At 36.3% G+C, this 25,686-nt stretch overlaps 2 protein-coding genes across 3 annotated transcripts; one reads left to right on the top strand and one right to left on the bottom strand.

The window, feature by feature from the left end:
• Positions 1-830: 830 nt before the first annotated feature.
• On the bottom strand, positions 831-17,107 carry Gycbeta100B (guanylate cyclase soluble subunit beta-1-like). Of its 2 annotated transcripts, XM_028173958.2 has the most exons (15): positions 16,944-17,107; positions 16,310-16,334; positions 16,150-16,223; positions 15,770-15,870; positions 14,600-14,718; positions 13,769-13,924; positions 13,284-13,437; positions 11,875-12,029; positions 11,636-11,767; positions 10,952-11,034; positions 9,869-10,039; positions 8,434-8,671; positions 7,840-7,977; positions 7,010-7,167; positions 831-2,541 (listed from the first exon to the last, which is right to left on the bottom strand). In XM_028173958.2, exons 2-15 carry the CDS (start codon positions 16,310-16,312, stop codon positions 2,418-2,420), a joined length of 1,806 nt encoding a protein of 601 aa, XP_028029759.1. In that variant the 5' UTR covers positions 16,313-16,334; positions 16,944-17,107; the 3' UTR covers positions 831-2,417. The 2 variants fall into 2 exon arrangements, with proteins under 2 accessions (XP_028029759.1, XP_089595949.1); XM_089739823.1 differs by lacking the exon at positions 16,310-16,334.
• Positions 3,920-6,514, top strand: stops (SOCS domain-containing protein stops). The gene is made up of 3 exons (XM_028173961.2): positions 3,920-4,316; positions 5,071-5,304; positions 5,696-6,514. Exons 1-3 carry the CDS (start codon positions 4,187-4,189, stop codon positions 6,355-6,357), a joined length of 1,026 nt encoding a protein of 341 aa, XP_028029762.2. The 5' UTR covers positions 3,920-4,186; the 3' UTR covers positions 6,358-6,514.
• Positions 17,108-25,686: the final 8,579 nt, after the last annotated feature.

Below are 25,686 nucleotides of genomic sequence, written 5' to 3'. Positions count from 1 at the left end.
GAGATGTTGATACCTTTTGTAGTTTTTTTTTATTTTTTATTTTTTTATTGCTTAGATGGGTGGACGAGCTCACAGCCCACCTGGGGTTAAGTGGTTACTGGAGCCCATAGACATCCACAACGTAAATGCGCCACCTACCTTGAGATATAAGTTCTAAGGTCTCAAGTATAGTTACAACGGCTGCCCCACCCTTCAAACCGAAACGCATTACTGCTTCACGGCAGAAATAGGCAGGGTGGTGGTACCCACCCGCGCGCACTTACAAGAGGTACCACCAGTAATTACGCAAATTATAATTTTGCGGGTTTCATTTTTATTACACGATGTTATTCCTTCATCGTGGTGGTCAATCGTGAACATTTGTTGAGTACGCATTTCATTAGAAAAATTGGTACCCGCCTGAGATTCGAACACCGGTGCATCGCTCAACGCGAATGCACCGGACGCCTTATTCGTTAGGCCACGACGACTACAGGGTGATCGAGCTAAGAGAAATATTAAGTGCACCAATTACGTTTGTTGTCCTAAAACAATTTAAAAATCTTCTCTTGACGTTAGCAAACGAAAACGAATGACAGTTCTTAGGACGGAGGCACCGCTCTTCAAGAAGGCTGGTTGATAAGTGTACATACAAACTGTTATCGCTTCTTTCCAGACACATTTTTACTTCTACATTGGGATTTAATGATAGTTCGTTGATATTTGAAAGTTTTGAATCGATTTCTTAGACAGCAATATTTTCTAAGAAATTATTGTTGTCGATTTAATGTCTTTTCTCTCACGTTTTTGTCTTTGCTGCGATTTTTTTGTTTACTGAAATGAAAGACCGATTTGTTGTAGTTATATATTTTAATACTAGGACTAGAAGATACAATTGTGTTAATATGATACGAATTTCAATGAGCAGTACAGTAAGTAGCAGCTTCATTTTCTACCAATATTTATTACTACAAAACAACGATAGATGTCGCTATTTAAAAAATCTCTACAACACAATTTATTCAAGGATACGTCCTTATGCATCGATCAGATCCAATAATTCTTACATTAGACGCCTTTAGCTTTAACACTAGGAGAAGGCTCAGGAACCCCGGTAACCGTACTCGTCGAACTCGACAAAGAGTTCGACGTGCAATCTAACCCATGCATCAGCCCGCTGAGTTTCTCCTTAGATCTTCTCAGCGGATCGCGATTCCGATTCGGTAATAGATTCATTCGCGAAGCAGCTGCTCTCGAGTTAGGTCTCCTTCGGTGGCGCTTGGGCTGTTAGCAAATCCCACCCCTCCTGGTAGAGGCTTTGATCGCCCAGCTATCCTGGTGAAACTGGAAAGGCCTATAAAACTCGCACTAAGCACACTGATCTTAAAAGTAGGCAGATTCTTTTCGGAGCATTTTTATGAATGCCTTTATTCCAGTCTAGATAAAATTTATTGAAATTGACTAGAGTTAAATCACACATAAACAAACAGCTTTAAAATTCAACAGTAAATACAAAAGATAATTTAATGGAAGCTGAGAATTTTTGGCGAAAGCAAATAACACATCGTAGACACAATCGTACAAAGCATCTTACTTCGATTACAATTCTAAAGGTGTGGATATTAAAACTGTTGATTTAACGATTACGAATATCAGCAAATTTTTTAACGCATTAAAATATAATTTTATGTGAACGCTGATCACACCGACATCTACTAAATTATTTTTGTCTAAGACATAATATTACTCTTGTTCTAAAACTGAATGTATGATATTTTTCGATAGACAATGAACCTTAAAACTACTTCTAAGCACGTGTTTATATACTTTTTCACGAACATCCATGAAAAATGTTATGATAATAATAATAATGCTTTGATTTCTCGCTTTTACTGTTTCTTAATCTGACTTTTGAAAAGCAGTTTTCTCGATTACCATAGATAAAGTTTTTTTTTCCTGCAAGTATTCTGAAGGTGTTATGATCTGTATCTTGTGTATCAGTTATTTACCATGTTACCTTTTTAGAATGCTCTCGCTATTAAGCCGTAGAAATTAAGCCGTAACTCGTTCTTATTAATACGCTTTTGTTATATTATTATGTTAGTATGTAACGGAATCTTTGAACATGATTTTGACCCCCTTCAAAACGTCTGATTAACTCGAAATTTGGTATACTTATTAAGGACTGATGACAAATCAATATTTAAAAAAAAAAGAAAAAAATTAAATTCAATTAAAAAAAAAAGTTAAAAAAAACAAAAAAAAACGGGATTTTTTTTAGTTTTTTTAAACTAGTACTTATTTTATATCGACGATTCGTGATCACTTTCTAAAAACAAACACTTCCCATTATTCTCAGCCGAACACAAAATGATTGTATGTGATCTACGAGAACTTTAAAACATATTATTTAATGTGAGAATTTTGTAATAAATTATTTAATTAATCGTCTTCCGTGTCAGGAACCAGGTTTGCATCGGTTCGGCTTTCCCCTTCATGGTCACGTGACCGCGGTACGTCAGCTCGAACTGGTCATCGTGGTTGTCATCGCGCATGAGATAGCTGAAAGAGTAATTGAAGTCTTTAAGCACTGAACAGCCTTCGAGGAAATCGTTCGGATGGAAGAGGTATCTGCAATTAAAATCGCGATGTACAGAAACGATAAGGCTTGAAGTGGACAAGCCGCTGTGCTTTTTGCTGATGACCCTGAGCGACGGTGACCAATCATCAAGCAGGCGTTTGCAAGTTTGCAATGTCTGAAGGTTTAAGTTGATTCCCCCAAAAAAAAAGCCTTAATAAAGGCTTTGTTACTATAAAATATGTCGATATTGTTTAATAATTCGTTAAAGCCTCATAGGGCCAAACAACAAAATGATACATAGCATAATTGGTTCTCCGAAAAGGCGAAGATGATGTTGGCGCGAAATTACACCTTTAGACATTTATACTATTTTTATGCGGCGGGTCCACTAAATTAATTACATCTTCACGCAAAAATATTTTTATAACAATTCTTCTTCTTCTTCTTGCTCCTGCCCTTCGGCGAGTTGGCTGGGGTCGGCGCAACAGTTTTTCTCCTTCCATACTCCTATATCATATACCATTTCTTCGCTCACTCTCCTCTTACACATATCATCTTTCACGCAATCCATCCATTTCTTCTTAGGTCTACATCTTCCTTTATTTATATCCTTCCACATTCATAGTCAACACTCTCTTACCAACCTCATTTTCATTTCGTCTCATCACACGTCCATACCATCCCAAGCGCGCACTTTTCAGCTTCTCTGTCAGAGGTGCCACTTTTAGACTTCGTCTAAAACTAAATTTCTAATTTTTATAACAATTAATGACTATTTTTCTAAAAATTAACGACTTTGGAAATTGGCATTGGCAAATCAAACTTAAAGATCATCTTTAAAACGAACGAGATATTATTATGTATATTAAGAATTTGCTAAATTGAATTGTTGGGATACGCGATATTAATTGATAAGCGACTGGCATTGCAATCGGTAGGCAGCGGCTTGGCTCTGCCCCTGGCATTGCTGAAGTCCATGGGCGACGGTAACCACTTACCATCAGGTGGGCCGTATGCTCGTCTGCCTACAAGGGCAACAAAAAAAAAAACGTGCAGCATTGATAGGCTTCCCACAAGATGGACCACCGATTTGGTGAAGGTAATTATGGCAAACCTTGATATGTCCAGCAGTCTCCTTCAATTAATAATCAAAAAGCCATAAAGTATTATCTGTTTGTTTCTTAAATACCAAGCAACTAGTTCGTTATTTCACAAAAAAAATCGAATACAATGGCTTTGGAAACATAAATGTGGACGTATGTATGGTTTCTTTAGTCTACAACAGACATAAGTAGATTATCGGACACTTCAATGGATTCCAAATGAAAAGACCGAGTTGTTTTGATGTATTTCCATCATTCACCCTTGAGGTTTTGCATAGAACGTATCATTCGTATATTAATATTTGCAAAAAGGTTTTCAATTCGTTAGTAAAAAATTGGATAGGACCTCATTATTTAATGTTTTAGTTACGTATACAAAAAGAGAAAATACCTGGCAGACATTCGTGAAAGTTTCAAATTCATAATGAAGTTACTCATCTAAAGTTTGGGATCATTAAAATTTAATGTTTCACGAAAGTATGTTTTTTTTAAATGGACAACGAAAATTATAAATCTGCTGCAAATGGACGCATTCATGGAATTGTATTTTGAAGAGGTTTTCGAAAATTTAGATCGTGATGCTTTGATCAGTAGAGTCAAAAGGAAGGAACTTGTTGAATATTTCAATACTGTTATCGACGGCTGTGCTAAAGGTTGTACTTATATTTTTTTTCTAAACAACAGAGACTTCTCAGATAAGCCTTTCATGTTTTTCTATTAAATAGAAATCACTAACAAGGGATTTGTATTTTTTGATTGAATTTGTATACATAAATAGTGTCAGCGGATCAAGTCGTTTTTAAGTACAAAATATTGATCTTAAGTATAATAATAATTAAGGATAAAATACTTATCATAACGATCTTCACTCTAATTTAATGTATTACCTTTTATATTCATTTCTTGGGTAGTTTGCTTATTGATTTTATTTTTACCAATAAGACCCAGGTAGTATGGGTTCCCATAACCGCGATTGAGTATCGTTACTAAGAAATTTAGCATTTGGGCTTCGGGGTAATTGTTATGTTCAATCTCATTTTATTATGTGTCTGGCAAAATATATTTTTTTGCTAAGATGGGTGGACGAGCTCACGGCCGAACTGGCGTTAATTGTTCCCCGAAGCCCATAGATATCAACAACGTAATGCCGCCACCCATCTTAAGTCTCAATTTTTACAATACAACGGCTGCCCTGCTTCATGACTGAAATACATATTATAATATCGTGAGGCTACCTATCCTTTCGGCTCACAAGATACCCTTCCAGTAAAGTAGCATTCACATTACCAGAAAAAATAGTTTGAAGTCGTTTAGTATCATTGCACATAATTAAAACTATTAAGATCTAAGTTGCATTCAAATAATAAAAACTTTAAGCTCCGTTTTATTGTTTTGCAAAATTTTCAGGACAGAATAAGTCAGACGATGTAACATGCAAAAAGTTTGTTCTGTCAGCAATAAAGTACCACAACGATCGGAAATCTGACAACGGTGATGTATGTCTTATGGGAAAATATCACAATCTTCTGTATATAGCTATAAAATTGGCCTTTGATTGGGGCCTGAAAGACAATGGGACTGTAGCTGCTCTATTGGACGAATTGTACGCATGTGAACGTACATTCGAGAGGATATTTTTAGGTAGGTTTTCTTTAGTCTTAAATAAATAATTTTTTTTGGAGCCCATAGTCGTCTACAATGTAAATGCGCCACCCATCTTGAGATATAAGTTCTAAGATCTCAGTATAGTTACAACGGCTGTCCCACCCTTCAAATTGAAACGCATTGCTGCTTCACGGCAGAAATAGGCAGGGCGGTGGTACCTACCCAAGCGGACTCACAAGAGGTCCACCACCACCAGTAAACAAGATGTCCTACCACCAGTTATGTACATATTTACATAAAAAATTACACAAACCATGTTTAGGCACTTATACTTAGGCACTTTGGTTTTTGTAAATTCGTCGTAATTTTGTCGTCAAAATCGTTATTACTTATCGTAAATAGTTATTTTGATATTTGTTCATTCCAGGAGCCATTTTTGGCACCTCAGCACCGTATTTTTTGGCTGGATGGAAATCGGATTTCTCGAACAGGGAAGAAAACATTCACGCTTTAGTTTTCTTCTTAGATCATGCAACGAACGCCTGTTTGGAATACATAGAAGATAATGAAAAGTATCGCTTCATAGACGTTCCTTTAGAAAGCTGCGGAAGAGCTTCTCCAGTCAGAGTCGTCATTCAAATGGGAGCGTCGGAAATACTCCTGATACTACTAAGGTTCGGCGCTAAGATAACCGCAGATAAAGTATCAACAAATCCAATAGAATCTATATTAGATAAGCTATTGGAATATAACAGAAAATATCCATACGAATTGATTTCATGTTTGAAAATAGCTCTGAGAGCTACTGAGAGGATAACATTCACGATTGATGAAAACGCTTCTGAATACCTTGAGTTACCTGAAGGGTATAATTTTCAAAGGAAACTGGCACTCGAAAAGTATGGAGAAATTTTAGAGGACCATTTGATTCCGACCACGAGGTGTGGTTTAAAACCGGTTGAATTGAAGCACATTTGCAGATGCAAAGTGAGAGAGACATTGTGGCGCAATTTCGAATTGCCGTTCGGTATAGAAAAGTTACCCGTCCCGGATTCGTTGAAGAAGTATTTAGATTTATTGGATGATTAAATTTTTAATGCGTGTAGCTGCATTGGTGATTGATGAACCCTCCACTGCTTTTTATTTTAAAGCAAAGATGGTTAAAATCAACACAATGCTAATAATATTATGATAGAGTAATTGAACTGCCTGTTTGAACTAAAAACAGAATAAACATCAAAAATAATTGAAATTCTTTTTTTTTAAACACATCTTAAGCAGACGAGAGTGATATCGAAAATCTAAAAACAATCGCTCATCATCAATCGAAAGGCTAGTACTGTTATTGCTGGGTGCAGACTTCCCTAATGCTCTCCATAAGGGTCAATTCTGCATAGTTCACGTTAATTCTTAGAAAACTAAGCGCTTAACTGAAATCTTACCGAACTCAAAACCAGGTAGGTGGTGGTAGAACCTCTTGTGAGTCTGCATGGGTAGGTACCACCACCTGGCTATTTCTGCCGTGAAGCAGTATTGCGTTTCGGTTTGAAGGGTGGGGCAGCCGTTGTAACTACACTGAGACCTTAGAACTTATATCTCAAGGTTAGTGGCGCATTTACGTTGTAGATGTTTATGGGCTCCAGTAACCACTTAACACCAGGTGGGCTGTGAGATCGTCCACCCATTTAAGCAATAAAAAAAAGGTAGACCCGAGTAAAGGGACAACAAAAAAATCCTTTACTTGTAAGTATCCTCGCTGACATTAATGGTCCCGGGAACGCCGGTGGTTTCGCAGCGGCTGGTCAGGTTCACAGTGTTGCCGAAGAGGCAATAGCGAGGCATGCGATGACCGATCACACCTGTCACGACCTCCCCGGAGTGAATGCCTATAGTGATACCCTGGAAGATAAAACAACACTGAGACGTAATATTTAAGACTGAAGTACTATTTTTCGACAACGGCTACCCCGTCGAATTGATTTTAATGTCTTTAATTAATTATATATTTTTTATTAAATACTAAATAATGAATAATAAAATTAACAAAATTAAGGCGAGATTAAATCATAAAAGTAATTTTAGTTATATAAGACGACTTGCAGAAATCGATGAAAATGCTACATCTATTATTTAATTAAATTAAAATAAATCCAACCTGGGGTGCATGGTATCAGTAGTTATAAATATTTTATGAACAGATATGAGTAGAAGGGTTATTTTGATAATATCCTGAAAAGCACCCTCCGCTTTTTTACAATAAAATATTTTTTTCTTACACTAGTTTTAATTAAAATTTATTTTCTATTTTTTAATTGGATTTTCTATAAAAGCGTTTTTTTTAGTTTTTTAGATTATTATTTATTTTTCATTTTTTTATTGAATTTCTATTTTTTCAATATCTTTTTTTTATAAATATTGAATTGTCATCGCTCCTTAATAAGTATACCAAATTTCGAGTTAATCTGACGTTTAGAAGGGGGACAAATTCATGTTCAAAGATTCCATTACATACACCTGAAGCTAATAAAAAAAAGCGTATTAAAAAAAAACACCCGAAGTCCTCGAACATACCACAGGCTCTCCATCAACGGTCACGGTTTGGGACAGATCCATCATGTCCAGAGCCAGAAGAGAAATGTGTTTCGCGTGGGCCACTTCGTACTCCGGCAGACCAGACACCGCCATGTACTTGTCTCCTACTGTCTCCACCTATGCATTTTAAAAATGATTTACAAATTGGAATAAAAGCCTTTACATAAAAAAAACTCGGAACTATTACATTTATTTATTTATTTAACTTAATGCACACAAGTACAATGTGGACTTAATGCCTGAGGCATTCTCTACCAGTCAACCAAGGTTGGTGTAGAGAATCACGTGGTAAAAAAAAAGGTGCATTAATTAAAGTGAAAATAACCAAACTGATAATAATATTTTATACAAATCTTGTATTCTTTTTCATAAACTGCAAAATTGGTATGCAGATTATTTATCCAAACATTTGAACTTCCATTATGCTGTTCCTTCTTAGTAAGTTGTGGATAAATGAGCTTAATAACCTATTATTACGACCTATCCAGTTAACTGATATACCTTATTTTCGTTGACTAAATGCTTAGAGATCATGCCGTTTTCACTTGCTTTACTCCAAAAACAGCACTGTACCTTGTAAACGTTGGGATTTCTCTTCGGATCCGTGAGAACATCGAAGGCTGTGTACAGGTCATTCAGCATCCTCACAATCTTCATAGCTCCCTTATGGTCAGAGTTCCTAGCACAATAGTTGGCAAAGCCCACGACTCCGCTGAAGAGGAGAGTGACCGGATCATAGCGACGTGCCGGGACTGGACGTTGATGACGCAACTCTGTCGCTACGCTTATCGGCAAAACTGAGTACAGAAGTCTAAAACAGAAACATAGCGCGACTCGTATTTTTTTTTTATTCCTGCCTAAGCTGATAGCCTTGAGAGGCTATATCAGCGGAACCTTAACTAGTGGGTGAGCTCACGTGGCTCAAACCTGACGACGTTGCTAACACGAACTCTAGCAAGAACCGTGCTTCGCAGAATCTACCACCGGATCGGAAACGCGACCTACTGAGAAGATCCGGCGAGAAACTCAGTGGGCTGTGTCTGAGGGTTAATTTACTCATCGAGCCTTTCGTAGCAAGCGACGGGTTCGACGAGAACGATGACCGGAGACTCACAATACATTTATTTAGAGATATTGATTTTTTTCTATATCTTGTTTTCTGGTGGTAGGGGGTCTTATGGACTCGCACGGGCAGGTACCACTTCACTGTAAAAATAACCACTCTGCTTATTTCTACCGTGAAGCAGTAACGTGTCTGAAGTTTGAAGGCGTCGTGGCCTAAAAGATAAGACGCCCGGTGCCTTCGTGTTGAGCGAGGCACCGGTGTTCGAATCCCGCAGGCGGGTACCAATTTTTCTAATGAAATACGTACTTGACAAACGTTCACGATTGTCTTCCACGGTGAAGGAATAACATCGTGTAATAAAAATCAAATCCGCAAAATTATAATTTGCGTAATTACTGGTGGTAGGACCTCTTGTGAGTCCGCGCGGGTAGGTACCACCACCTTGCCTATTTCTGCCGTGAAGCAGTAATGCGTTTCGGTTTGAAGGATAGGGCAGCCGTTGTAACTATACCGAGACCTTAGAACTTATATCTCAAGGTGGGTGGCGCATTTACGTTGTAGATGTCTATGGGCTCCAGTAACCACTTAACACCAGGTGGGCTGTGAGCTCGTCCACCCATCTAAGCAATAAAAAAAACGCATTTTGGTATGAAGAATGGGGCAGTCGTTGTACTGTAAAAACTGAGAATTACAACTCGTATCTCAAGGTGGCTGGCGGCATCTAGGTTGTTTATATATATAGGCTCCACTAACCATTTAACACCAGGTAAACCGCAATTCATTTATTCACCTAAGCAACAAAAAAATATGAACAGGCCTGCGAATTCAATTTCAGATTTTCATTTTAGCTAGACGGTATTGATAGTGCCCATGAAAAAGACTATTAGGGTTAGAACGAGAGAACGAGAATATTGCAATAATTATGTTTAAATTCATAAATACCTATCCGTTTTCTGCTTCTCCGAGTCCAGTTCCCTGAAGGTCTGCTGGAGTTTGTCGGTCAGCACTTCCAAGTTCTGCGTTAGTTTGTAGTCAGCTTCGAACTGTTCCGACATGAGTACGAGATCTCGGGTCGCGTCATGAAGTGGAATGTCCGAAATGCAGAGTCCACGACTAACGCAAATGGAGCGTTTGTTAAAATACTTAAATAGCATTGAACACTGAGCATTGTCATTTCTAAGTCTACTAACTAGTCTAGAATTTTCTGGGAATTGATACTAGATAGTCATAGACATTTGTACTGTATATATGAACATGCTTCGAATCATACAAATAAATAAATGTATGTAAACTAGCTGACCCGGCAGACTTCGTAGTGCCTAAATCGAGAAATAAAAGACCTAAACTTTTGTATAAAATAAACTTAAAACAAACAAAAGGAATCCGTCCGACGGGGGACACATCAAAGGAAAAACAAAATTGTTATTTTTATTTAATTCCGAGCATTTTCATATTTATCTACCTTTTAAACCTACCCTGGACTTCCACAAATAATTCAAGACCATAATTAACCAAATCAGTAAAGCCGTTCTCGAGTTTTAGCGAGACTAACGAACAGCAATTCATTTTTATATATATAGAAGATAGAAGAAGAAGAAAAAGATATATAGATGATACTAGATACTTGTGGACCTTTGTGTTATATATACTTCGAATACCTACTTATATACTTATATATACTTCGAATCGTACAAAATGTTTAAAAACTAAAAATATACCCTATAATAATAACTAATATTAAAATTAAAATTGTCATTTTTATACTGGTTTTCCAAGTCGAGATTTATTAGACTAAATTGTATGATTATCGATATTTCATGTCGAAATTATAAAGTTTTGTACGTCTTGAAGTTGGTAAAAATGATGTTAAAATAATTCGATAAATATATGTATATACTTATAGGTCAAACTAATATGAACGTTAAAAAACGTGGTCTATAATTCTAATAACGTAATACATAGAAAGTCTGAAAACGCAATACAACTGAAGAAGATTTTTACTGGTAATACTACAGATTTGCTTACCGCGTGAGATCATCCAAGTTGGTAACGCTCGGGTAGCATTGAAATACTACCACATCCGTTTCAGGAATGTAGAGCATTTGACCCTAAAACAAAGTTATACAGCCTTTCGAAGTGAAACTTCTAAAGTGACTTCTAACAAGGTTGCGTTGAACATTTAACGCTACATACTAGAAAGAGACAGAACGACAGTGTATGTTTTTTTTATGATTGAAGGATTACTGGTGGCTCGGAGGCCTTTCCAGTTTTACCAGGACAGGTGGGCGAGCAAAGGCTCCGTCAGGAGGGGTGGGATTTACTAGGAGCTGCCTGAGCGCCTCAGAAGGAGACCTAACAGCTCAAGAGCAACTGCTTCGCGAATGAATCTACTACCGTATCGGAATCGCGACCCGCTGTGAAAATCCAGCGAAAAACTCAGTCGGTACATGTCACGAAAGGTTATATTGGGATTGCTGTTAACTTGTGACAGGCGATAAGCAAATTATTGCAACAGATCTGTGTATTTCTTGCATTTTGTTAGTAGTTTAGTAGCTGAGAGTTCGAACTCATGACTGGTGATTCAGTAATAATTTGAGAGAAGGCGATCAGTGAGCTCCTTTAACCAGAACGATCAAGTGGACAGTGAACCATCAATGGGACAGTCACGTAGCGGAGTGGATCTGTTTTCTAATTTATCATAAAAAAAACCTTCAAGCGAAGAGACGCAATCTCTTCCTGAGGATCGGTGGCTCTCATCTCCTCTGGCTTCGTCTTCAGCACGTACACGGTATTGATATGGGCCAGAACATTAGCGAATGTCATTTCCAAATGCGGCCTCACCTGCAATAAGGAACGATTTAAATGTTTTTATTGCTTTTACGGCCCACAAGCAAACACTCCATACGGTCCGTGAATATTATATCTATTCTTTATTAGGTTCCGCTTACCGTATCCAAGACATCGGTAATCTTGCATCCAGGTCTGGTGATCCTCGGTAGGAGACGAGAAACGGTCCTTCCAGCTTGAATGATGTTCAGTTCACGATCAAACATCAAATGGAATGGGAAAACACGGCAGAATGTCGCAGGACTGACTTTTGGCTCTGGAATAATAGCAAAATATCGTTGACAGTTTTAATATGTTTTTCTATACGATTCAAGGCACATTTTCAGATATAACTTAATTTGAAAGCTGGAAGCAAACGACAAGAAATATATAAACAGGTACATGGTAAAGACAGAATGATGCAGTATGAGTTTGGTTACTTATGCAGAAAAATGATTCATTTTATTTTAAAGGATAATCAAATAAAATTGCAAACACACTTTTGCTATCCAGTGCCAATATTTACAGGCTCTTACAACCTCGAGAAGCTTATCGTCGCTGTCAAACCAAAACCTGCTATGTGAAAAAACTCTATTTTGAATTAACGAGTAAAAACATTTTCGTATAAAATTTTATATGAAGGTGAATTTTTAAGAACTATATCAAATGAAAGCTATAGATAAATATTAAAGCTATAGACACATAACGGTTTTTTTATACGGTAGATAGGGCTGTGAACTATACGAAAAGGTCAAAAAGTAAAAATTTCAAAAAGTGCACATAGCAGATTTTGGTTTGACAACGACGCTATGTTACCTATGTCTGGGGTAATTGAGTAGAGTAGAGTTGAAACGAAGTTGAATAAATGCTATTCAAAAGCTAAAAGCGAAGATTGAGCCTTATATCTTAAGCAAAAACCAAACAAAAGCCTCTTGAATTTTTAATCTTCTTAATTGAAACATATTTCATAATTTGTACAATGCTGTCCACATGTGGCTACATCTACTTCATAACGGTTAAGGCTTCTATGTATTTTAAGTAATATATTTTTTTTGTATGTTTTCTGAGCTTATTAGTTTACATTGCAACGAGTGATATATTGTATATGTTCTTCAGGGATAGGTTTTTTTTTATTTCTTAGATCGCAGCCCATCTGGTGTTAAGTGGTTACTGGAGCCCATAGACATCTACAGCATAAAATGCGCCGCTCACCTTGAGATATAAGTTCTAAGGTCTCAAGTATAGTTACGACGGCTGCCCCACCCCTCAAACCGCAACGCATTACTGCTTCACGGCAGAAATAGGCAAGGTGGTGGTACCTACCCGCGCGGACTCACAAGAGGTCCTACCACCAGAAAGTTTTTATATATAAAACTCTCCCACTTATTTATACCAGCAAATTTTGTTGCATATTTTGCAATATTTGAATCAAGTCGCCCTAAACCGGATTTAGCTTGTAGTTGTCTTGTAGGTATGTAAACTATCTGCTTTTGTTGGAATAGTTGAAGGTTGAAAACAATATGTGACTAACCAAGAGACAAAGTTTCAATCTCGGCAATTTCCGGAGCAGAAACTCGACCGGTCGTAGAAGTTTCGGTGATCAAAAACTGGACGTGGTCACATTCCTGCTTAGTCTTCAGGATTTCCACTTTGACTTCCGTGTTATGAAGCTTGCTTGCTACGGTCTGAAACAGTAATTTATACACACGTGATTCGTATTGTTTCTATTAATATTCATATTTAAAAAGGTAAATAAAAAACAAAGTGTTGTTTTAAGTGTTTTTATTTTTTTGGAGGACGAAATTATTTTTACCTCATCTTCAGTATATTTTTGACGACTATTTCATAGTTGTTTTTGCTGCTAGTAATTCAAAGTAACTTTCTCGTATATTTGTTTCAAATCTTCAATTAAGACCATTTAAAAGAGTAAAATTTAATGAAGTAGGTATATAAAAATATAATAGAGAAGGTATGTGAACGTAGAATAAAATCCAAAATGCTATTAAAAACATTTACTTTTACTATTCCGATGACGATGTGTTCTAGCCCTGGCCTATCTGAATAGTAATGTAGAATCAAAGCCCCGTCTTCAGGTCTCTCGGTGCATCGGAAGGAAGGCGACCGCATGCCAGGATACAACGTGCCTAAGTGATCATGTAGCCCATCTAGGTTCTGTTAGAAAAATATTAGGTAAGTCAAGTATAGCTTAACAAAGTCATCATGGCCTAAAGGATAAGATGCTTGGTGCACTCGTAAGGAGTGATACGACTGTACCAGTGTTCAAATCCCCCGAGGGCATCTATAAAATTTTTTAATGAAATATGTAGGTAGTTGACACAAATTTACAAATTAATTGAATGATGGAGTGTGTAATAAACATCGTGTAATAAATAACACATCGTGTAATAAAAATCAAATAGGAAATAAAATTATTGCGTAATTATTGATGGGAATAAAGCCCCGTACGTACCTTAAAAAAAATGTATGTAGGGTTTTCCATAAATTCATCATTAAAATAAGAGTTTAAAATAAGAGTTTTTCAATTGTAATGGGCTTATGACCGGATTGAAGTTTTATCACTCAGAAGAATTGGCAAGAAATTGTAATCTTACTATTAGATAAATGTATAAAAAAATTAAATTACATAAAATAGAAAATGTTTATGAATGGTAATGTAGTCGTAGATTCTGCGAAGCACTGCTCTTGCTAGGGCCAGTGTTAGTAACACTCCGGTTTTAGCCCCGTGAGCTCACCTACATGTTAGGGCGAAGTTGAAATAGCCTCTCAAGGCTATCAGCATAGGTTAAAAAAAAAAGGAAAAAAAATACTAGCTAGGGCAATAGTTACTTGTAAGAAGTCCCGTGGCGTCGCTCCGAGTACTTGAAGTATCTTATCGTATCCCGAATCTTGGCAGAACTCAAAGAATGTCTTCCCGAACAGCTCTAAAATCGCGTCGGCTGGGATTTCTAATAAAAAAATAAAAAAATTCAATGAGCATTATTCACAACAGCCCGATTGAAACTTAAACAAAAAACAGTGAATCCAGCTTCGAAGTGAACCCACAGTAGTTATGGCAGCTCCGTTGTTTTTTTTGTACTTCTCTTTAAACGCATGGCAACTGGTTATTGGCGATATCAATAATACCAGCGTCCAATTTATAAAATCTTCAATTATAAGTTTATCTTCAATTATGATAAGCTTTGCTGTATAAAACCAAGCAGAGCGAAAATAAATGAAAAGCTAATTCAAGCTGGACATGGAATGAAATGTTAAATCAAACGAAATTACTTATAAAACTGTGGGGCTTAAATGAGATTTTAGTAGATTCTTTGGAAGAACCCGAACGTCCAACGAAATATTTTCATTTTCTCAAAGTTGTGTACTTCCACAGATGCTAAATTCCATTATTATCATTCTCATTCTTACACGTTTACCTGAACGTAAGTCTGATAGAACACTAAATTAACAGACTGAAATAAACTACATTTCGCTGCTCGGATTTTTTACTAATGATTGGACGTCTTGTAAGTCCACGCGGGTAGGTACCACCATCCTGCCTATTTCTATGAAGCAGTACCTAATGCGTTTCGGTTTGAAGGGTGGGGCAGCCGTTGTAACTATACTGAGACCTTAGAACTTATATCTCAAGGTGGGTGGCGCGTTTACGTCGTAGATGTCCGATAGGCTCCAGTAACCACTTAACACCAGGTGGGCTGTGAGCTCGTCCACCCATCTAAGCAATAAAAATAAAAAATAAAAATCTGCCAAAAAGTGTAGCAATCGGACTCTAGACAAATAGTCTTTATAATGCAGTGAGATAAACATTCTTGGTAAAAGATAAGACCTTTTCCCAGTAAATGGACTGAAAAAATGTGTACCTATTTAATAACACAAAAATATATACCTTGATCGCTATTTATCTATCTAAAAACAATCTTAAAACGTTTGTATTTGTCTTTAACAAACTAAATTTTCGATGATAATATAAAAATAATAATAGGAATAATAAATACTTACGCAGAACCTCCACAGCGGCGGTGATCAAATTATACGTGATTTCATCTTCATAAATCTGCCGCACAAGGAAACTACCCTCCATCGCTACGTCGGCTTTCTTCCTATAAAGAAGAATACGATTAGGAAAACTTCACAATAGCCAATACTATAGTTTGCTACGACTGGTACAGTAGTATGCAGTGGTTAGGAAATTTTATTTAATTATTGGCAGAATGTTTTTGCGATGCCGTTTAGTGACTATAAATTCTGTAGATATAGAAGTGACGCTATTTGAGACTCATTTCCGCTTTATTGTGCTTCAAATCACAACTGTGCTAAAGGATTCTTCAGTATACGAAAGCAAGTTATGGTCATTTTAAGTTAGAGAAGGATTATCTCACTTTATAGTCTCCCATGTTTCTTCGTCAAATGTTTTTATCACGAGCAGCTCAAGAGCGTAATTAACGAACCCATACTGAAAACAAAAAGTCAAGTTAAATTATTTTTCAGTACCCGGGTAACTTTAAATAAAAAAGTAAATAAAAATTGAATATAATTTACCATCTTCGCGCTTTGACTGGTTAACCTGAAAATAAAACGTGTTTTGATTCAATAAAGTAATGTTTTTTTTTTTTTATTGCCCTGGTAGGCAGACGAGCATACGGCTCACCTGATGGTGAGCGGTTACCGTCGCCCATGGACTTCAGCAATGCCAGGGGCAGAGCCAAGCCGCTGCCTACCGAATGAAAATATTGTTTGTTCCTATGAAATTGTGTGAAAAACTTCACCCAGAATCACTAGGGAAACTAAAAAATTAAAAGCCTCGGATAGAGGGCGCTTAAACATAAATCTGATGAGAATACATGTTGAAAACTCTTTTACTGCCCCCTAGATGGCGTAGTTTCCTGTTTTGTCCTAAAATAATGTTATTTGAAAATACAATTCTTAAATTTTACATGTTTTTTTACTCTAACAATTCTGAAACAAATTCGGGATTACTAAAAATATCTAATAACAATAATCTCAGCAACAACTTAAGAATAACAAAAAAATATAATCCAAAATAAAATATGTTTATACTAATAAAAAATCATTGTGACCCTATAAAATTTTCTTGTTCAGAATGTAAATATTTCTCTACAAATTTGTTTTTTTTTTACAGAAAACAAAACACTTTAAGCTCTTACATACATACCTTTTCCACAAACAAAATGCTAGTGTACTTTAAGAATGTAATGATAATAATATTACTTCACTGAAACCTTACAGTACTCGATCAGTATACTTGATGTTTATAATATTTTAGAATAATGTAATACAGTCTCTTTAACAACGACCATCCGCGCCAGAAGCCAGGCGCACACTGACGTAAAACCAGGGTCAACTAATGAGGCATTGTTCAAAATATGAACATCGAACGACTCTTGAATATTAAAGAAATATAACTTATATATAATCAATAATATTTGCAATATTTTATTTAGTTAACAATTTCATTTTAGGCATTTTCTTGTATTTTAATGTTCATACCGGTAACGACATCTAGATAGTTTTTCGCACAGTATTTGTTTGTCTATTCAACCATAGATGGCGATAGTTGTATTTGAATTCGTAAACCTGAACTTAAGTTATAAACATTTTTTTTAGAACTACGCTTTTGTTGCTTAAAACTTGTAGGATAATTAAAGGTCATTTTTTTTTTTTTTTTATCACATTATGATGCAACTCGAGTTATTACTACGATTTTCCCACCTTTCAGCCGTGGTAGGTATGTCTTTATTAAATTTTTAAAGAATACTTTAATAGATATAAATTTTATTACTAATAATAGAACGAAACACTTATAGCCCACCGAGTTAATATCGAATTACAGATTTCAGATCAAAACGCAGACATTAATAGGAGAATTAAGTTACAAAAAGCAAACATGCAAATGGCTACACAAAAACGAGCAGAATATAAGTACATAAAATCACAAATTACCTACACGTAGTTTTAAGCTTGCGACTACGCTACTTCACTTGATAGCGCGCAAGTACCGAGTTTTCTAAAGTAATACATGTCTAACAAACAGTCAAGCGATTCCCAAGTTTAAAAAAATTCCAATAATTCATTAACAATGGATTACAGTCGACACTTCGATCCCATGTCTTAAGGAGGCGACATTTAGAGACCACTAACCGAGCGGACCGTGAGAGATCCTTCACAAGTCCAGTGTGCTTAGTGAGAGTTTTTTAACGTTTTCGATAGCGTAAAAGTTAACCCAATTTTGTATGCAGTTGGAACAGCGCCCCTAACGGCAAACGTAGGCAAATTATCCCATTCCATACAAATTAGAGTTAACTTTTACGTTATCGAGAACGTTAAAAAACTCGCGCTAAGCACACAATTATCGAAACAAAACTGACGTCGAATTCTGCAGCCTGGAAGAAGCTAGCGACGGGTTGGCAGGTACGTCTACTGCTCATAGCCTAGCCTCGGCCTTCCCCTCTTTTGTGCATCTTTAGCGATACTCGCCTCCGCAAAAACTTCCTTCAAAAATATTGAACCAGCGCACCGCCGTGGTGGAAAATTTGTAAAGAGTTTTTCCCACTAAAAACAAAGAAGAACCTTTCAACAATAATACGCAATGATACGTAATCATTGTAAATATGAATAGTGAACACGGCTTCATAAACACGGCCCGCCCAGTTTTAATCCATTTGAGTAATTAGTAACCGTGCCGCTCCTAAGCAAATCAGAGGTCGGGGCATAGCGTGATCTTATCAGGCTGGGGTTTTTAAAATTCTCTATTTTGTTTTATTAGCACAACCATAACTGAGGTTATGAAATACAACAAATAATAGTTTAAAAAAACTAACAATATACGCGTTTATAGAAAATCCAACTAAAAAACTGAAAATAAATTTGAATTAAAAATAGTGTAAGAAAAAAGAATTTTATTGTAAAAAAGCGTGGGGTGCATGGTATAAGTAGTTATAAATATTTTATGAACAGATCTGAGTAGAAGGGTTATATTGATAATATCCTTCACTTCACTTCCACGAATAATTCAAGACCAAAATTAGCCAAATCGGGCCAGCCGTTCTCGAGTTTTAGCGAGACTAACGAACAGCAATTCATTTTTATATAATAATATAGAGATGTATTAGTCAGATGTTTGAATTTAACATTGCTTAGTCCAGAAAGTCGTACGACTTTACGAAAATGAAATTCAATAATTGTAATTTTAAATACATATTATAATCGAAAAACGATATCTAGGGTGAAATGTATCAATTAAACTTAAAAATGCGTCAACATCGAGGGTAATAAATACCCTTTCAAATAAACAAACAAAATCTGTTTACTAATGGCGGAGAAATTGGCGGACGAACAAAAAAAACGAAAACAGAACCTCCTCCTTTTTGAATGCGGAAAACAGGGGTTCCTAATTGAAAAAAAAAATTTGGACGATTTTACGTATTGATTCGCAAAGTCAAACAAATTGCTTTGAAGTAATTTATGGTTTTGTGTATTATCCAAAAGGATATTTTTTAATTGAAAAAATACTATTTAGGTAGGTCTGGGGACCGGCGAGGGGGCCTAAGAAGACGACGTGCAAGCTGCTCTGCACGCGTTTTACGCAAGAGCATCCGGGTGATGGAAGGCCGGCTATCCTCGACCCACGCTGGTTCTGCCCAGCGGGGTATTCCGTAGGGTAACCCAATCTAACCGGCGCCATCTAGGCGGGCTTCGGACAGTCTGCCGACCGAGAGGGCGGGTGGTCGTGGCGCCGACGACCGCCAGTCCGGCATCCCGAGGGGGGGAGGGTGATGAGAGAGAGTGAGATGTGCTCAGCACTAAACGCTTCACTTTCCCCCCTTTGCCTTGTCATGAGTTCTGTCTCATGCGAGGTTTGGACGTTGGTTGTTGAGCGACAGGAGGTTTTAGTCAGTTCGACTCTGACATACCCCGCCCAATATCCCCAGAAAAGGGCGGAAGCCCGGCGATTTCCTCCAGACAAAAAAAAAAAAAAAGGTAGGTGAACAAGTTCACGGCCTATCTGGCGTTAAGTGGTAACCGGAGCTCATCAGCAACGTAAATGCCGCCACCTTAAGACATAAGTTCTAGGCCTCAGTTTTATAGTACAACGGCTTTACACCCTTCAAAGGATGTCCCACTCTTCAAACCCAAACGCATTACTGCTTCGCGGTAGAATTATGGTTTTGGTACCTACCCATGCGAGTACACAAGGTGTCCTACCACTAGTTTTTACGTAAATTAGAATTGTTACAGGCTTACTTTTTATTACGCGAAGTTATTCCTTCATCGTGACTGAGGAACATTTGTAAAGTTCCTATTTCAGAAATTAAAAAAAACTTGATACCTGCTTGGACGATTCGAACGCCAACACAGTCGTATCGCTCGATACGAATGCATCAGCCGTCTTAATCTATATATTAATACGTGAAGCAAAAACTTTGTATCCCTTTTTACGAAAATTGTGCGGACGGAGGAGTATGAAATTTTTTACACTTATAGAGAATACAGAGAAGAAGTGCACAATGCTAATATTTTTTTAAATAATGCATAAAAGATACATTAAATCTATAAAGAAAACATTACACACACTACATACCATGTTTTTGACGCACACACACATGCATACTATTTATTGTCAAACTTTTGTTCTTGACGTCTGTTGTCAAATTGAGAATAGATTAAATATTGTTTGTCTTTGTTAATATTTGTTATAGTCTAGTCTTAGCGAAATTTGTGATTATAGAAGTATAAAATACAATCATAATAGTGTACAAACATACAATTCCAATTAATTATAGTCGAATTTCGACTACTGTGGGACCTCTAGTTTTCGTAAAAAGGGATACAAAGTTTTTGCTTCACGTATTAATATATAGATTAAACTTCTCATCTTTCCGTTTCTCTATCACGGATAGCTTAAACTGCAAAGGGCTATAATATATGAACAATCTAAATAACTCAAGAGCTTCAGATGAATGGAATGGAAATTCCGGTGTTTTAAGCGCCCGGAACTACTTCGAGCGTGCTTGTACAATTAATTATTATCTTGTTGTGCAATACATTACAAATTGAACTAACTAACTTCGGTACATTAATACGTGAATCATCGTATTTAAAGTGAATTTATTTACTGGTGGTAAGAGTTCTTGAGACCGCACGGATAGGTACCACCACCCTGCCTATTTCGGCCGTGAAGCAGTAACGCGTTTCCGTTTGAAGGGTGGGTCAGCCGTTGTAACTATACTGAGACCTTAGAACTTATATATCAAGGTGGGTGGCGCATTTACGTTGTAGATATCTATGGGCTCCAGTAACCACTTAATACCAGGTGGGCTGTGAGCTCGTCCAACCATCTAAGCAATAAAAAAAAGGTAGCATTGCGAATGCCTAAGGAATTTACTGTTACGGTTTTCGTAATTCCAGTACAATTGTCAAAGTTGTTCTTATTGCTATGTGATTATAAACTCAGGATTAAACGATAGGCTAGAAGTTAGTTCAGTATCTGTCCTGCGTTAATCTATACTAATATTATAAAGAGGAAAGGTTTGTTTGTTTGTTTTGAATAGGCTCCGAAACTACGGAACCGATTTAAAAAAATCTTTCACTGTTGGAAAACTACGCTATCCCCGGGTGACATAGGCTATATTTATTATATTTAAAAAAACATTAGGGATCCTCACTGAAACTACAATAATGTAACCCAATGTGTAAAAAAAATACCTAAAATTCTTTACATCGTGTGCGCTACTTCCCAATCGAAGCCGGGGCGGGCCGCTAGTTTTCATATAATCGGACATAAATCATTTTTAAATTCACCAAAAATCCCATTATGCAATTAATCCGGCCCTACAGAATATTCCGGAGAGCTTCAAATTATGGACTGAATCTCTCAATTTCGGTGATCAAAGTAAAAATTTACAAAAAGCCCTTATTTGCCGAGCACCTGTGCGGGTGTAATTACAGGTGGTGTCCAAAAGTGTCCCTTTTCCTTTCAAACAGGTAATTTCGCCGTTCCAGGGCGAGTCGCTGTACTAAACCTTACCCTTTTAAAAACGTTGTAAATTCGTGATTCTATTTGGGCTTGGTTTACGTTACCGCATTTTTTTTAGTTAAAAGATAAATTTAAAATTAAAAGATTTTAGATGTCATTTTGTATACAGCCTTCAAGTTACAGTCGTAAACAAAGGAAAATGTATTGTAAAAGGGGATTACCTCCCTAAAACTAAAAGGTATCGAAAGGCCTGACATTCATAATATACATACAGCAAATTGTAGTAAAAATAAATAATAGTTTAATAAACTAACAAAATACGCTTTTATAGAAAATCCAACTAAAAAATAGAAAATAAATTTTAATAAATTTAAATTAAAAATAGTGTAAGAAAAAATTATTTTATTGTAGAAAAAGCGTGGTATGCATGGTATCAGTAGTTATAAATATTTTATGAACAAATATGAGTAGAAGGGTTATTTATTTTGATAATGTCCTTATTAGAGTAGAAATTTCCTGAGTAGAAATTTATTTTCAATTTTTTAGTTGGATTTTCTATAAAAGCGTATTTTGTTAGTTTTTTTAAACTATTATTTATTTTTCATTTTTTCTGGGGATACCAGGCAGCGAGAGAGAGAGAGAGAGAGAGAGAGAGAGAGAATTTCAATTTTCTTATTTTTTTTTTTTGTATTTAATTGTCATCGGTCCATAATAAGTATACTAAATTTCGAGTTAATGCGACGTTTTGAAGGGGGTAAAAATCGCGTTCAAAGATTCCGTTACAAACATACATACGTCTGACGCTAATAAAAGCGTATTAAACATGACTATTATCTCTTAGCTTTTAAATGTGATTAATATTTATTTTTTCTAATTTTCGCCTCTTAACCCAACTGTAAATTCTATCGGAAAGCGTGGAACCAAACAGCTGATGACATCACAGTGCGTGCTATTATTTGGCAACGAAGCAACAAACAAAATATCAGCGATGAGAACCCGGAGAAATGCTGAAAAATTAGGGTTGTCACGTACGTAAACTAAGTAATTATTATCTATACTCTTTACTATAATATTATTATTATAAAGAGGAAAGATTTGTTTGTTTGTTTGTATTGAATAGGTTCCTAAACTACTTAACCGATTTGAAAAATTATTTCACTGTTTGGAAGCTACACTATTCCCGAGTGACATAGGCTATATAATCTTTTTTGAAAAAATTAGGGATCCTTACTAAATCTCCAATAATGTAACCCAAGGTGTAAAAAAATTACCTAAAATATACTTTACATCACGTGCGCTGCGAAAACGATTGATAATAGAATAAAATAATGTACTGCGACTTTGTAGAACACGTTATTATTTACAAAAAGTGTCGCGGCAGCATATGTGTAACTATTATAGTTATGCCGCAATAGGTGTTCTTTTATTTAAAAAAATAAAACAATGTCGTTGAAATTTTTGTTAAAGACCCTAAGGTAGCCGGAGCGTGCCGCTAGTTTGTCAATAAACAACTTACTATTAATGTAGTGTACGGTGTTCAAATTGAGAACTTCCATTAAAAATATATACCCTATGTAATGAATTTACTCATTACACCCAGGACGTCTAATTCCTTTATGTCACATATAAACCAAAAGGCCTACCATTCAGTAAGCGGTCAAAAAATAAATCTTGTATTAGTGCACTCAGTCATAGCCGACTCGATTCAAATCGCCTTTTCAAAGTAACTGAATCTTAGCCGGTTTCATCTAAATTTTCTAAATTCTATTTTAATATATTTTATAAATAAAATCTAAATTATATTAGATTGCTTAAGACATGCTGACGATAGATTATAAACCGCTTTTAAATAAGTGGTTACTGAAGACCAATAAAGAGCATGCCATCTGCTACTAAGCATTGTATGAGTTAAAGGAATAATCTCTACTTTAGAACAACTGTTTTCAAACCAGGATCGATAACTGCAGTAACAGTTTTAATGCACAAAACGTATCGTAACTAGCTCAGCAGATTTCACAAAGGTATCTAATTAAGAGCTCTAAGGACCCACCAACTTGAAAAAGACTATTGTTTTTTTTTGCTTGGATGGGTGGACAAGCTCACCTGGTGCTAAATGCTTATTGGAGCCCATAGACATCTACAACGTAAATGCGCCACCCACCTTGAGATATAATTTCTAAAGTCTCAAGTATAGTTACAACGGCTGCCCCACCCTTCAAACCGAAACCGAATTCACGACAGAAATAGGGAGGGTGGTGGTACCTACCCGCGCGGACTCACGAGAGGTCCTCCAACAGTTTCTTCATTTTAGGAGTGGAAAAAAAAGCGGAGTTAACCCTATAGACGGAACGCTCGGCATGTACATATGAATCGTCCTTGACCGAAGACGCCTTGAACAAATATGTGTTTAGTCATATTCATGTTATTGCTAGTTACATCATACTGCTGGCTCGTGGCATTGAAAATGTTTTAAGGATATTAATTGTAAGCATGACGTGCGAAATCACACATTTCGTTTTTAACTTAAGAAAGTCATATTTTCTGCATCTTTTGCGAAGCGCTGTTGCATTTTTATCATTTAAAATTACTAAAGTCACTACAAAATAGTAAATTTTTATAGCTGTCTGCACGTAATCATCATATTTTTGAGTCTGAGCCTACGTATAGACAATGAAATAGGCTAAAAGGCACATGGCTTCCTAAAAGCCTGCTCTAGGATCTTCGGTGTATCTTATCGTAGCGAGAGAGCTTAGTGACTTAGGGTAGCTGAAACGAAGCTAGATGGCAATAAAGATCCCAAAAAGGGGTTTCTTTTTTGCAAAGGGTTCATCGCATGATGGGTGAATAGAAAGTTTATCCATTGTCTCCGATGATAGAAGGAACCGTGGGAGATGCTTGCATTTTTTAAGTAATGCCTTAAATTGTTTATTGCTAAGATGGGCGGGCAGTTAGTGTTAGTGGTCATCGGAACGCATTGTCATTAACCGGGTTAATACCGCTAGCTATCTTGTACCATGAGGTCTAAGTCTCAATTTTTACATATAACGGCTGCTCCACCTTTCAAACCGAAACGCAGAACTGCTTTATGGCTTAAATAGGCGGATGGTGGTGCGGGCTTCCGAGACTACCAGTACTTTCCGCTAAGGTTATAATTATGCAGTGACGACACACAATAGCTACGTATAGTTGCAACATTACTTTTCAGTCGCGCTTTACGAGCGAACAACAAAAGACGGTTGACTTCAAAAACATATGGTAACACGTTTTATGGCACAATAAAAAACCGTTACAATGTTTGAAATTTATTGAAAAACTTAAGTGTTGGGTTGTGTATATCGTAAAATGACAGAGCTTCAAACAAGTGCTTTTTTAATGGCACTTTTATAGTTACGTACGTATTTACCCGGATGAAATGTGATGGATGTGCCCTTTGGAGTTAATCCAGGGACTGATCCTTTTAAAATTAATGTATATTCAAAGTACAGAAACAGATGAATAGCATTCCTTTATTAACAGCTTTGTGTTCTCGATCAAGATATTTGTAGTACGAAATTATAAATTTTTAAAATTACAAAATATTAGTAGATCTGGATTTGTTTCGCTAACAATAGCTTCTCTTGTTAAAGGTCAATATTTTTTATCATTAATCTTTATTTCGTGCGAGTTATCCAAAACTTTCTGTTAGCCCTGCAAGTAATTTTTCAACCAAGCTGTTTCATATAGCAATATTTTTAACTGCTGATGTTTTGTGTTTCTCAAATGGCTTTTCGGTATACAGAGTTGCATACGAGGTATGGCATTTCGGGACATCAAACTTTGTTGTCCATATTAATGGTACGTAGTTATAAAAGTTTGATAAGAATTTACTTTCAAAATTCTTTTCTCTGTAATTTTTCAATATTTTTTTATTGCCCTTGTAGGC

The sequence above is a fragment of the Bombyx mandarina genome, chromosome A1 (assembly GCF_030267445.1).
Source record: "Bombyx mandarina strain Sakado chromosome A1, ASM3026744v2".
Taxonomy (NCBI): domain Eukaryota; kingdom Metazoa; phylum Arthropoda; class Insecta; order Lepidoptera; family Bombycidae; genus Bombyx; species Bombyx mandarina.
Note: the sequence above shows the minus strand (reverse complement) of the source record. Positions and strands in the feature narration are given on the sequence as shown.